The sequence below is a fragment of the Phyllostomus hastatus genome, unplaced genomic scaffold (assembly GCF_019186645.2).
Source record: "Phyllostomus hastatus isolate PE091 unplaced genomic scaffold, TTU_PhHast_1.1 phas_contig_40, whole genome shotgun sequence".
Lineage (NCBI taxonomy): Eukaryota > Metazoa > Chordata > Mammalia > Chiroptera > Phyllostomidae > Phyllostomus > Phyllostomus hastatus.
This window is the reverse complement of record NW_025333872.1, coordinates 29,700,332-29,714,137: the sequence shown is the minus strand read 5'-3', so window position 1 is coordinate 29,714,137 and position 13,806 is coordinate 29,700,332. Positions and strand designations below refer to the sequence as shown.

The following is a 13,806-nucleotide window of genomic DNA, read 5'->3' as shown; positions in this document are numbered from 1 at the left end:
GGAATGTCTGAGGGTTAATCCATTTTCCCAGACCCCTTGGGGCACCATCTCCCACCAGAATCCCTCATTGTTATCTTGTTCCCCCACATACTATCTCTATGTGCTATAACTGTGAATTGTTAACTATCCTTTATCCACCAATGCAAAAGAAGTATTTGTCTCTTCATTTTACTCTTCATCCAATCCCAAAGATTTCCCCGCTTTACTTTCTCCCACCCCCCCTAATCTATCACCACTGAATTTCACGTAACTCCCTGTGTAACTGCCATTCTCTGGAGCATTTTCTCCATTTGTTGAGATTTTGCTTCCTAGCAATTATTGTCAGTTGGCTCAAATAAACTCATATGAATTATAGTCACAAATGTAAAAGAAGTATGCATCTGTTTCATTTTTTATCTAATCCCAGAGATTTCCCTGCTTTGCTCTCTCCCACCTTCCTAATACATCACCTAATGAGCCTCATGTAACCTCCTTACATCATTCCCTTTGACTCTAACATATAAAATAAGTGGTAGCCCTGGCTGGTGTGGCTCAGTTGACTGGAGCATTGTCCCATAAACCAAAAGGTTGTGGGTCTGATTCTCAGTCAGGGCACATGTATACATTGTGGTTAAAAGAGCCTACTGAGAGGCAACTAATTGATGTTTCTCTCTCACATCAATGTTTTTCTCTCTCTCCCCCTCCCTCTGTCTCTTTCTTTTTTTTTTAAGATTTTATTTATTTATTTTAGAGAGAGGGAAATGGAGGGAGAAAGAAAGGGAGAGAAACATTGATATGCAAAAGAAACATCGACTGGTTGACTCTCGCACACCCAAAACTGGGGACCTGGCCAGCAACCCAGGCATGCGCCCTGACCAGGAACTGAACTGGTAACCTTTCACTTTGCAGCCAACCAACTGAGCCACACCAGTCAGGGCTCTAAAAAAAGCAGTGAAAAAATGTCTTTGGGTGAGGATTTAAAGAAACTTAAGTGGTAAAACTGCCATTTTCCAGAGCATTTCCTCAATCCATTAAGGTTTTGCTTCCCAGCAATGGTCATCAGTTTGGCTCAAATAAGCTCACAAAAATGCTCTACAGGTCTGAACATTTCTTACATTGACAATAGGTGGGAAAATAAAAAGAACAATATTTTGTGACACGTGGAAATTAGATGAACTCCGAATTCAAGTTCCATAAATAAAGATCTGATGGTACACAAGCACACTCATCCACAGTGCACTGTGGATGGCTACACTCACCACAAAGGCAGAGCTGACCAGATGCCACAAAACCATAAGGCCACTCAAACCTACGATGTTTACTATCAAGATCTTTGCACAGATGGCCGTCTTTTCAGGGAGACTTCTTCATTCCCCAAGGGATACAGAATGAGACTGAAGGCCCACTCAAGTCAGAGTCAAACAGCCATCAGCACAGAGACCTGGCCACACGCCACAGGGCTGAGGGAGGCATCAGTGTGGACTAATACATAACACTGAGAAACGTGAGGTACAACATCTGACACTCCTGAGTGTTTATCACGTGCCAGGCACTATAATGAATGTTGTAAGGCAGTACACTAAGAAGAGGGAAAAAGAAATGGGTGAAATTATTTTAATAACATATTTATTTAACCCAATATACCTAAAATCTAACCACTGACCATGTAATCACTGTAAAAAAATGAGTTTCATTGCATTTTTGGTACTAAGTATACAAAATCTGGTGTGTATTTTACATGTGCAGTCCAACTCAACTTGTACGAGCCACATTTCAAAGTGCTCAAAAACTAAACACCTGTGGCTAGTGGCCACCCTACTGGACAGTGCAGTTTTAAAGCACTGTCTCATTTAATTCTCACAACAATTTCCTGAGGTAGGTACTGTTATTATTACCATTATAGAAATAAAAAAAACTGAGACCAAATGAGATGAAGTGACTTGCTCTAAGGCCACACAGGTAGTGCTAAGGGTTCAATTCCAGTGTGCCCACTGAGCCCCCATTCTGATCCACAGTGTCTCCCAAACTATACAGAACAGACCCGGCTATGTCTTCCAAAATGTTAGTCCAAACAAGATCTCATAATCTCTCCCTGTGCCTCCTCTGTAGCTTAGTGCACTCTGGTGTTAGTATTTGAACACATCCACTCGCCCATCTTTCCTCCCTTATTCCATATTATTACCACCTCTCTCCCCCACGTAGCCCTGGAAGCACTCATCCTTCTCCTGTGAATCTGTCTCACATCAATTTGATCATTAGTCCAGCCAGAAGAATTTAGAAAAACAAGAAGGAAAATTACTTTTCCTGCCCCACACTGCCACCATAAACAGCCCCTTTCTCCTCTCTTATGTGCTCCTTCCCCCCATACCAATGTAAGTATCATCTTCACGTTCCAACATTCCCCAGACCCGCAGGGACCCAGCTTAGGGCATCGCCAGGGAACATCCCCAGTGTGTGCTACTCTCTCCAACTGGCCACTACTTTTAACGTTTAGTCCCACTTCCAATAAAGAGACTTGTACAGTCTGTACAAGTTAGAGTCAGATAGATTCACTATGGCAAACTTTTCCTAAAACCATATTTCAATTGTAGCCTCTTTATCTCAAGTTCATACCTCAAAATATTTCTTTCCTTACTCATCCTCTTCTATTTCTTTCTTACATCACAGAAAAAGTACACTTTTTTTAAGAACAATCTACTCACCTGAGCTCCTGGTCCCAATCCCACCACCTCTTGCCATAAATTATCCACCCCTCCCTTTTGCATCAACAACTTTACCTCTCACTGGGCCTTTTAACAGACCTCTCTCCTTTCCACTGTCAAACTTCTGCAGAGTGATCTACACTTTCTGATTATATTTTCGCACCACCCACCTATCACTTAAAACTTGGCTTTTCCTCTCAACTTAAAACTATTCACTTGAGGATCACCAGTGTCCCTTCCTTTGCCCTTCTCTTTTCTTCTCTGACCTTCTGGGGCTCAGAACTATTAAAACCTCTGTAACTCCCTTGGTTTCCAAGACATCTCCCCATCTTCAATCCATCCCTGTCTCCAGCTGCTCAGTGTCTATCCACTGCATTGAGTTCTCCACCTCCTCCCAGCCTCCATCGTTAGTCTTGTTCTTTTCAGAAGTGTCGTCTCTCTTGTACCTCTCATGCATTCCCACTGAGACTTCAAATACTGCCTGCCTCTTTGAAAACAATGCCTTAAACTCTCTCCATCCCTATAGTTTCAAAGCTACCTGCTAAACATCTCCATCTGAATGTCTCTCAAATTTATACCTAAAGCAGAATGTAACATCTTTTCAGAAAACACACACATAAACCACTATCTCCTTCTCACGACCTCACTCTTAAACACTGCCTCTATGCTCTGGCACACCCTTCCCTTCTCTAGTATGAGAAGTGACTGTTCCCACTAAAATGCCAATATGTCAGCAGAGGTGGAACATTTATGAATGGATATTTGTATGGCTCTGGATGTAAAAGGTAAAACAGTACCATGTACAGGGTTATGCATAATAAGTACTATTTACAAACCACATTGAATTTTTTATACAAACAAAAATAAAAACTCTCCAGCCTTCTGCACTTTATTACATGTTATCCTTCCAAAACCTCTAAACTTCCTCTAATGCCTTTCTTCCTCTTATTCCCCACCCCTCATTTATTCACATTTCACAAAGAGCAAATAATAAATGAATGGGGAGAAATCCCCATTTTCACTGGCTAGTTGTCACTGGGGAACAACTAGTTTTAGCATTGCAAAGTCCTCTTAAAAACAAAGCAGTGATTTTCAACCAGTGTACTGCAAGAATTTTTAAAACACACAGTACCTGAGTATTTAGTCAGGGGCACTGACCTCTTCTCCCTTAGATTGTCAAATTAAAAAAAAAATTGACAACAGCCAGTACAACAACAGCCATCCGGTATGAACAAATCAAAATTATACCTATTTTTTGGTCAAATTGGCAAAAAATATCTTTTTAGTGTGCCACAGAATTTTAGTAATTAGCTTATGTGTGCATGAGATTAAAAAGGTTGAAAATCAGTCACAAAAAGGATCAAACAGCCACTCAGCCCAAATTCTTAGGATCTGATTTCTATTTCCACCACAACCCTCAGTGAGTCACTGGAAAGTGACTCATTACGTGTTAGAAGAGAAGCTGCAAAACGTTTACTGCAAACATTTATCTTGGACTTTAAAGAACCAGTATGTTCACTTTCAACTTTGCTCAATCACTGATTCATAATCAAACCCAAGTCTCTCCCCAGGTTAAAATTAACACCAATGCTGAGGGTTGGGGGCTGCTTAAAAGGCAAATACGGAAGTCTGGCAGGGGGCCTTCTCTCAGCTGTGGTGAATCACCATCAACTTGCAAAGACATGCCTCTCACTCAGGATTTCTGGTACTGGATCAAGAACAATTCCTTGGACACTAAAGGGCAGTTGTCCTCAGTTTAAAATGTCTAAGAATCACCTGTGGTGATTGCTTAAAACAAAGTTTAGATTCCTAGACCTTACCCTTGCCTTCAGGAGGTAGCCACAAAGCTATATTGTTTTAATAAGTACTACTTGACTTTGAGAAACACAGCCACAGAAATTAATTTGAGAAAGATCTAGGAGGCTCCTAGCCTTACCCCACCCTCACCCCAGTGCAGAGCCATTAGTACCTAACGAGCAACTCCACCTTGAGCTGAAATAAGAAACTTGCACAAAAATGCAGGTAAGCATTTTCAAACTCCTTAGTTAGCCTTGTTTCCTTCCATATCAAACAAACAAACAAACAAAAACCCATGCCCTGGCTGGTGTGACTCAGTGGACTGAGAGCCAGACAGCAAACCAAAGGGGCACTGGTTCAATTCCCTGTCAGGGCACATGCCTGGGTTGAAGAACCACATATTAATGTTTCCCCCTCTTTCTCCTTTCCTTCCCCTCTCTAAAAACAATAAATAAATAAATAAATAAATGTTTTTTTAAGAAAACCCAACATTTGCAAACATATCCCTGGTCTTATACATGGTTCTCCGTGTGTTATGAAAATTTCCCAGAGTAAAATGGAAATGGTATTGGTCTGCAAATTTGGGGACCTGCAATCTATTTCCACCAAGTGATTCCACCTTAGGCAAGTCACCAAACACCAAACCTCAGCCTCCTCAGCCATAAATTAGGTGATCAAATTGGCTTATCTCTGAGGTCCTGTCCAGCTCCAAAATTCTATGAAGCTCACAGTAAGTTAGAAGGAGAGTTAGCATTGTGTCTTGAGATTCTTCTTTCAGATTATGTTTCATTAGATCCAGGACTAAACTCCCACCAGCAAACATGAAAATAACTTTGTGATTTTTTAAAGTATATTTTTAAAGATTTTTATTTATTCTTTAGATAGTGGGGTCAGGAAGGAGAAAAGGAGGAAGAGAAACATCGATGTGTGAGAAAAATGTTGATCAGTTACCTCTCACATGCCCCAAACTGGGGACTTGGCCCACAACCCCGGCATGTGCCCTGACTGGGAATCAAACCAGCAACCTTTCAGTTCACAGGCTGGCACTCAATCCACTGAGCCACACCATCCAGGCTGAAGATGATTTCAGAAGAAAATGACTGATACAACTTTGCATTGATATTCCAAAATAAAGCAAATGAAAACTATTTCGTGCTTTTCCAGGCAGTAGAAAACCTTCAAATTCAGAAACAATAGAACCAAATTCAAATTCAAGCTTTATCATTTGCTACTGTATTAAGTCAAGAAAATTAATTGCTCTCTCTTAGTGTCAGTGTAGTGCCTTTTTCATGGGGTTATTGAAGTTAAATATGGTGCAGAAAGCCCCTTGCACTATGGGGAACTCAATAATTAACACGTTAAATCCTTTTCCATTCTCTCCCAGTGATGTGTCCTTTATAGAGTTCAAGATCATCCCAATAAGTGATTAATAGTTGCCTCTGACATGACTGTTGCAGTTCTCGCCTAATAACAACAGCTACCATTTTCCTGAATAATTCCCATGTGTTAAGTGCTTTAAACATGTTAGCTCACTTAATTCTTACAATAGGTATATAATTGTAAAAGGCAGAAACCACCATTCTTCAGATAATAAAACTGAAGTCTGTTGAGATCATGACTGTCCACAGCCACATAACCACAAATGAAGCACATTCAGGTAGACTGGCTTCAGAGCCCAAGTACATCATGGTTACCACACTATGGTCCCTTATCCTCAGGCACCACCTACCTATTTATACATACCACACACAATAGCAAAGACATGTGAATTAAGAGCCCACACCCTTTAATAATTCTCACATAACTGCAAGTTCAGACTGAGCTCCACTAGCAAAGCTGCCTGTGAAAACCTGCCCTGGGAGACCTGCCCACACACCACACTCATTAATCTACTTTCATAAAAACCATGGGACTGATTTTGAGCTACAAGCTATGAAACATATGATCAGGATCTTTGTTCCCACCAGTACTGAATGAATTTTTTTGAAGTTTTTGGTTAATATCCCAATTTAAGAACTGCTGATTTCCCAGCCTTACTTGATCTACATGGAAAATAACATACCATATAGTCAATGTGGAAAAGATAGAAAACCATAGAGGACAAAGAAGAATTTTTAATTCTTAAAAAAATAGAAGGTAAATGCCCCACTAACTCTACAAGATTTAGTGCAAAAAGAAAAAGCACATCATTAAAGAATTTAGACACACTCAGAGAGTTGGTCTCACCCCAATACCTCAGTATGAAGATGGAAGTGGTCTTGGCACTACGAATAAATGGTGCCTCCAGAGCAGCAGGCACTCACCAGGAGATGTCCTGCTCTTTAATACAATGGATGATAAGATTATGGACCTAGCTAGTTCTATCCACCAAAGAGACGTTGACAGTGAGACTGGTAATGATGGTGGTGGTGATGGTGGTGGTGGCAATAATGACCAGTACATTTGAATGTCTGAATCTCACCACTTAAAAGACATTAATACATCTTTAGACAACTGCACAGAATTTAGCAGAAACACTTTTTCTAAAGGGCTACAGTTCAGAAAAATATAAATGATCCCTAATAAATGTAGGATATGTTACAAACGAATAAGTTAACTACAATGCAATCGATGCTACTGGTCTCGAGGACATAAATGCAAACAGAATTTTCCCCATATCTCCAAACAAATGAACTCTTCCTTGAGAACAAGCTATAGTTTTTGCATTTATTAAGGTATAACCTACAATTCAAACCCTTTAGCTATTACTATTTCTGACAAAAAATTGAGCTACAAATGCATTCTGATTATGGTGAACACCGCCCTGTCCCCTAAATTTCCAAGAAGACCAGTAGAAACAGTCACTTAGAAACAGCCACTTAGAAACAGTCCCCATCCTTACCCAGCTGTGCTAGAAGATGAAGCTTTATTAAAATCAACCTTTCCTTGGAGGGCTTCATAAAAAAAGTGATGAAATAATCAGACATAAAATGTATTTACTTGTTTGTGTTTATGTGGTTTAAAATGGAATGTGGTTAAATTAGGAATAATAATGAGCTCTGGCTGGGTAGCTCAGTTGGTTAGAGCATTATTCCTATAGGCCAAGGTTGCAGGTTCTATCCCTGGTCAGGACACATACAAGAATCAATGAATGAATGCCTAAATATATGGAACAACAAATTGATGCTCCTTTCTCTCTCTCTTTCTTTCTTTCTTTCTCTCTCTCCTCCTCCCACTCTCTCAAATATCAATAAATAAAAAATTTTAATGAATAAAAATGAATCCTAGCAAGATCCAGACCCCACTGATTTAGAAGTTCTCTTTTATCTACATATAGTTACAACCGGAGAAGTCAGAAAAGCAAAGGATATGAAAACAAGAAGGGAGAAATGTCTTGATCCTAAGTCCTCACATTCCAGGAAGCATCTGCTCTGAGAACAATGACTCACAGCCTCTGGTAACAGAATAGCATTCTCCTTTCAAAGTGGAATCATGGTCCCAGCCATGGTATTTTCAATGAAACTGTGTATCAACAGTGTCAAAAACAGCCCCTAAAAGAAACACATTTTCAATCTTTCTTTTTCAAAGATCCATTCTGCTTCCAGGAGTGTTGTCTGACCTAGTCTTGAGTGCTTTAGCCTTCCCAGAAGCATGTGATGGACTCTCTTCCCAAAAGAAAAATCTAAGAATAAAGTTAAAAACCAAGCCACAATAACATGCACCCCCAATGTTGCTACTATTTGCAGAAAAGAGGAAAGGAGACAGAGAAAGGAAATTGCAAAAAAGACAATACAGTGAAAATTCTAGATTAAGAATATGCAAACATCCAAGCAAAGCCCCAACATGTATCAAAATCATCTAAATTTGGCTTACAGTAAAACTACCGCATTGTAGAACCAAAATAATAATTCTTAATAAATAATAGTGAATGTGGAACTACCTTAGGTATTGTCTGCTGTGACTTCATATTTCAATATTTTCTTCTTTAATGATAATTAGCCATTATCATAAGACCAGGATTCATTCATTTTCAGAAATAATGGTTCAGTAATGAAAGTAGAGGTCTGCCTCATGTAAAAAGGTAATGATGCTTCCTGCATCTTCTTCTTTAGGATTATTACACGATACATTCCTTATAATATTAACAGCTGTTGTTTTTTGAGGGCCTGGTAGGTATAGGATATTGATTTTAACTTGGTAACTATCCTGGAAATTAAATTTCATTAACCCCAGGTTACAGGTGAGAAAAACTGAGGCTCAGAGCAGTTAAGTAACCTGCCCAAGATCACACAACTTGTACTGCTGCTCAGTCTCAGATCTTAAGCACTAGTTGACATTTCCTCTTTCAGGGAAATGAGGCCTCCCTTTTTCCTGACCCAGTGCCCTGGCCCCTGCACACATTACCTCTTCCTGACTCTTGTCCCAAACTTATCCACCCAGTTAATCAGCTTCCAGTGAGGAAAGAATAGCAAATATCAAGCAACTTTGATTTTATCTCATTTCATGATTGTGTTAATTTCTCTATGCTGGTAGAGTATAAATATTTATACCACAATGAACTGTTGTGAAATTCCATCCATCCATTATGTGCCCTACATAATTTTTTTAATATAACTCTTAACATTATAGGAATTTGTGCCTCAATTTCTGGCTTCTGACTAAACATCTAAACATTCTTCTAGTTAACAGGGTTTACAGTTGGGTGATAGGATTATGGGTGATTTTCATTTATTTCCTTTACTCCCAGTGTTTAACAGATTGTAAGCACTGAACATATAGTACTCTTTCAAATAGGAAAAAAATACAATAAAGATTATTTTGCTGAAAAAAAGTTTATTTACCTGCCCCCCCACCAAAAAATTATTTTCCCCTTAGTATTAAAAAAGAAGATATTCATTGACCCAATAATCCTAGGCCAGGTTACAATACAAACTTGAAACAAGAGATTCTTTCATAAATGGTTCCCACTCCTACATTATTTTTTTGTTACTTTAAATATTAAAAAATATGTGCTGGCTGGTGTGGCTCAGTGAACTGAGTGCTGGCCTGCGAACCAAAGGGTCACCAGTTCAATTACCAGTCAGGGCATATGCCTGGGTTGCCGGCCAGATCCCCACTGGGGGGCTCACTAGAGGCAACAACACACTAATGTTTCTCTCCCTCTCTTTCTCCCTCCCTTCCCCTCTCTCTAAAAATAAATAAATAAAAACTAAAAATAAATAAATATTACGAAATATTTCAGTGGCTCTGCTTTGCCAACCTGCTGCCATCAGAGTTCCCCATAATGTAATTAATCATTTTCTATAAGAAAAGGGAGTTCTGGCCAATATGGAGGCATAGTAGATATGCTTTGCCTCCTCACACAACCAAGTTAAAAACAAAAGCCAATCAGAAGTGCTAGAAAATCAAACTGTAAGAAAGTCCGACAACCAAGGAGTTAAAGAAGAAACACTCATCCAGACTGGTGTGACTAGACAAAGAAATATGACACAAATGAAAACACAGATCAAAACTCCAAAAAAAGAACTAAGCAACAAGGAGATAGACAACCTATCAGATGTAGAATTCAAAACACTGGTAATCAGGATGCTCACAAAAATGGTTGAGCATGGTCACAAAATAGAGGAAAAAGTGAAGGCTATGCAATGCAATAGAGAAAAATACACAGGAAACCAACAGTGAAGGGAAGGAAACCAGGACTCAAATCAATGATTTGGAACCAAAGGAAGAAATATACACTCAACCAAATAGAATGAAGAAACAAGAATTCAAAAAAAAAATGAAGAGAGGCTTAGGAATCTCTGGGACAACTTTAAACGTTCCAACATCCAAATTATAGGGGTGCCAGAAGGAGAAGAGGAAGAGCAAGAAATTGAAAACTTATTTGAAAAAATAATGAAGGAAAACTTCCCCAATCTGGTGAAGGAAATATACATGCAAGTCCAGGAAGCTCAGAGAGTCCCAAAGAAGTTGGACCCAAAGAGACACACATCAAGACACATAGTAATTAAATTACCCAAGATTAAAGATAAGGAGAAAAGCTTAAAAGCAGCAAGAGAAGAGAGAGTTACCACAAAGGAGTTCCCACAAGACTACCAGCTAATTTTTCAGAAGAAACCTTACAGGCAACAAGGGGCTAGAAAGTAGTATTCAAAGTCATGAAAAGCAAGAACCTACATCCAAGATTATTCTCTCCAGCAAAACTATAATTCAGAATGGAAGGGCAGATAAAGTACTTCTCAGATAAGGTCAAGTTAAAGGAGTTCATCATCACCAAGCCCTTATTATATGAAATGTTAAAGGGCTTTATCTAAGAAAAAGAAGAATATCAAAACTACTCACAGTAAAATGACAACAAACTCACAACTATGAGTTTGAACCTCACAACTATCAACAATTGAACCTAAAAAAAGAAACAAAAACAAACTAAGCAAACAACTAAAACAGGAACGGAATCACAGAATTGGAGAGATCACATGAAAGGTTATCAGTGGGGAGGTGCAGGGAGGGGAGAAAGGGGGCAAAGGTACAGGGAATAAGTAGCATAAATGATAAGCACGAAATAGACAGGGGGAGGTTAAGAATAGTGTAGGAAATGGAGAAGCCAAAGAACTTGTATGTACAACCCCCATGGGCATGAACTAAGGGGGTGGGGGGAATGCTAGAGGGAAGAAGGATACAGGACAGAGGTGAATAAAGGGGAGAATAAAATGGGACAACTGTAATAGCATAATCAATAAAATATACTTAGAAAAAAATTTAATAAAATAAAAATTAAGAAATACTTCATAAAACTGGATTTTTAACTATTGTGTTGCTCTTCTTTTTTTCCCATAGGCCTATTTAGTAAAGTATACCTAATAAATACTGTTATGTGTGAGACTGTTAACTATACCCATTTCCTCTTTAGGACACACATTTGCCTACATTTCCCAGCCTCCTTTGCAACTAAATGTGGCCACTGAAAGAGAAATAAGAATGACACGAGCCATGTCTAGGTCTAGCTCCCCAAAAAAACTCCCACATGAGAAATTCATTGTTCTTTCCCTGCAGGATGATGCAGCCACAAAATGGAAGAACTTCGGCCTCTGAACTGCCACTTGGAAGAACAACCAAGAACATCATTTTGGACTTTACAGGAATATAAGAATTAAAAGTACATTACGTAAGTCATTCCAAATTTTGGGTTTCTCTGTTACCCTGCCTGACACATAGCTTTATTAACATGTTCCAATTATTACAGTAGAAGGGTAAAACTCTATGTTGTTTATCTTACCTTTTTCAAAGACTCCTTCTGCTTCCAGGACAGATGTGGTGAGGTTTGCAGCCACCTTGACCAGTTCTGCCTTCACGGTGACCTGTGAGGGGCTGTGTTCCAGGAGCTGTACCCCAATAGTCACATTTCCTCCAGGCCTGATGCTCCCTGGGGCTGTCACCAGAAACCTGGGCCTAAGAGTCCCCAACAAAGGGAAAACACTGTTTTTTATCTTCACATCTCCATTCTTTTGTGACCCTCAAATTCTACAGACAGTGAGATAGGCTCCCTATCTTGTGCCAATTGCAACTGTTCCAATTAATATTGCCCTGCTGCTCCATTTAGCAACTGCACTGAAATGTCATTGAAACAGTAACTCCCGCAAATCAATTTCAATACAGTAATTCATGTACCACAAGAGTAGGGTCTGTCTTATTACTTCCACCTTACAAACCACAAACAGCACAGGATGAGCCTCAGTGGAGACGGCTCGCCCTGTGGCTTGCAGAAGTTACTGACAATGTGCAAGCCTCTAAACTTCCCTTTCACAGAGGACCTCATCCCAGTGTGATTTTTTTTTTCTTGGCTTAAACACACACACACACACACACACACACACACACATAGATTTTGCCTGTTTCTTACTAAAACCTTTATATTTAGGTATTTGCCCAAGAAAAGATCTAACCAATACTACTGATTGAAATATACCATCAGACATTTCACTATCAGTGGTGAAATTTTCAGGTGTAGCAGAGAATAAAAATCGCTAAAACAGCATTTTCTTTGCCCGATCTAGGAGTTGGGGATCAACTGTAAAAACCTTTAGGAGTGGGGCACTTTCCATTACTTGGGTGCCTCAGTAGTTACCCTTTCTACTATGTCTGCACCTGAACTACACTTGAGTCACCTAAGCTACACTCTGCCAGTGCCAAAGTTGAGACACCTTGTTTAGAAAAACTAGTATCATCTGTCTTTGAGGGAAGAAGGCAGGCACATTGTTTGGGAGCAGCTTAGAAAAATGCAGAGGCACCGCGGACTAAAAATAAAATGACTCTCTTTAGAAAGTACTTATGGCCAGAGAGACGCTTAAACAACTTCATGGGTGAAGAAAATACCGGTAACTGTCTCCCGGAGAACCAAGCTGACACGACACATGGTCAAACCTTCTGGCCAGTGCCTGGCCAGTGCTACTACCGCCGCGGGGCCGGTTCCCACCCGCTGCTGAACAGCTACGGGCGCCACCCGCAGCCCCGGTCCGGGCGGACAGCGCGCAGGGCCCGCGTGCCCCGCGCCCCTGCGCTCCTACCCGGGCGCTGCGGCCAGCGCGGCGGTCCACACGCAGACGAGGTGGGCGGCGGTCAGAAGCCCTGGGTCCCGCATCTCGGCAGCGTCTGCCTAGGCGACCGTCGGCTCCCGGGGAAATTCGCGGGCACTGCGGGGTGTGGCTTTCCACCTCTTCCCTGACGTTTTTTTTCCCCTGACTCGAGTTCAGCAGTCTGAAATGGGCGCGCCTAAAAACTGAGGGAGAGAGAGAGATCTAAATTGAGACAGGACTTGGTGGCTCCACCCCTCCCACCGCACCAAATGGCGCTTCTCGCTGTTCTGGCTGCTCTGGTGAACAGCGTAAATCCAGGAGGGTCAGGAAGCTGTCTCTGACTGCAGTCTGCACAACCTGGTCCCAGCATCTCTGCTCCCCGCGGAGCACACGGGCGCCCACTTCCCCAGCCCACGGCTTTCTGGGTTTCTCCGGCTGTTTACAGTAGCGTTCTACTAAGGATGTCCAGAGAGAGTAAACAGTCTCATCCTTGTGAGGAGAAATTCATAGCAGCTTTGTGAAGTGGAAAAATATTCATCATTGTCCTCCAGACTGTGAGTCAGAATTTTAGAGAAATGGCATACACACAGATACGCACACACACACCCAAACAGGGTGCCTTTACCGGGTAGTTGTTTAATGTATATATGAATGTGCATGAGAGAAAACTTTATTACCTTAAAACAAAAATTGAGGTATATTGTTTACCTCACCAGGAAAACGTGGTTTCTCAGCTTACAAAAAAAAATTCTGGCACATGCAAAAGTTAGATGTTG

The 13,806-nt window shown here is 40.6% G+C and overlaps 1 protein-coding gene across 1 annotated transcript in view; it reads right to left on the bottom strand.

Moving 5' to 3' along the window:
• The window catches only part of CD109 (CD109 molecule), a 122,356-nt gene extending 109,090 nt beyond the window's left edge, over window positions 1-13,266 (bottom strand). Inside the window, exons 1-2 of the mRNA XM_045843407.1 lie at window positions 13,022-13,266; window positions 11,734-11,906 (exon numbers count right to left, since the gene is read on the bottom strand). Coding sequence (XP_045699363.1) covers window positions 11,734-11,906; window positions 13,022-13,095 — 247 coding nt within the window. The 5' untranslated portion in view covers window positions 13,096-13,266. The remainder of the gene's footprint in view (window positions 1-11,733; window positions 11,907-13,021) is intronic.
• Between the last annotated feature and the right edge of the window lie 540 nt (window positions 13,267-13,806).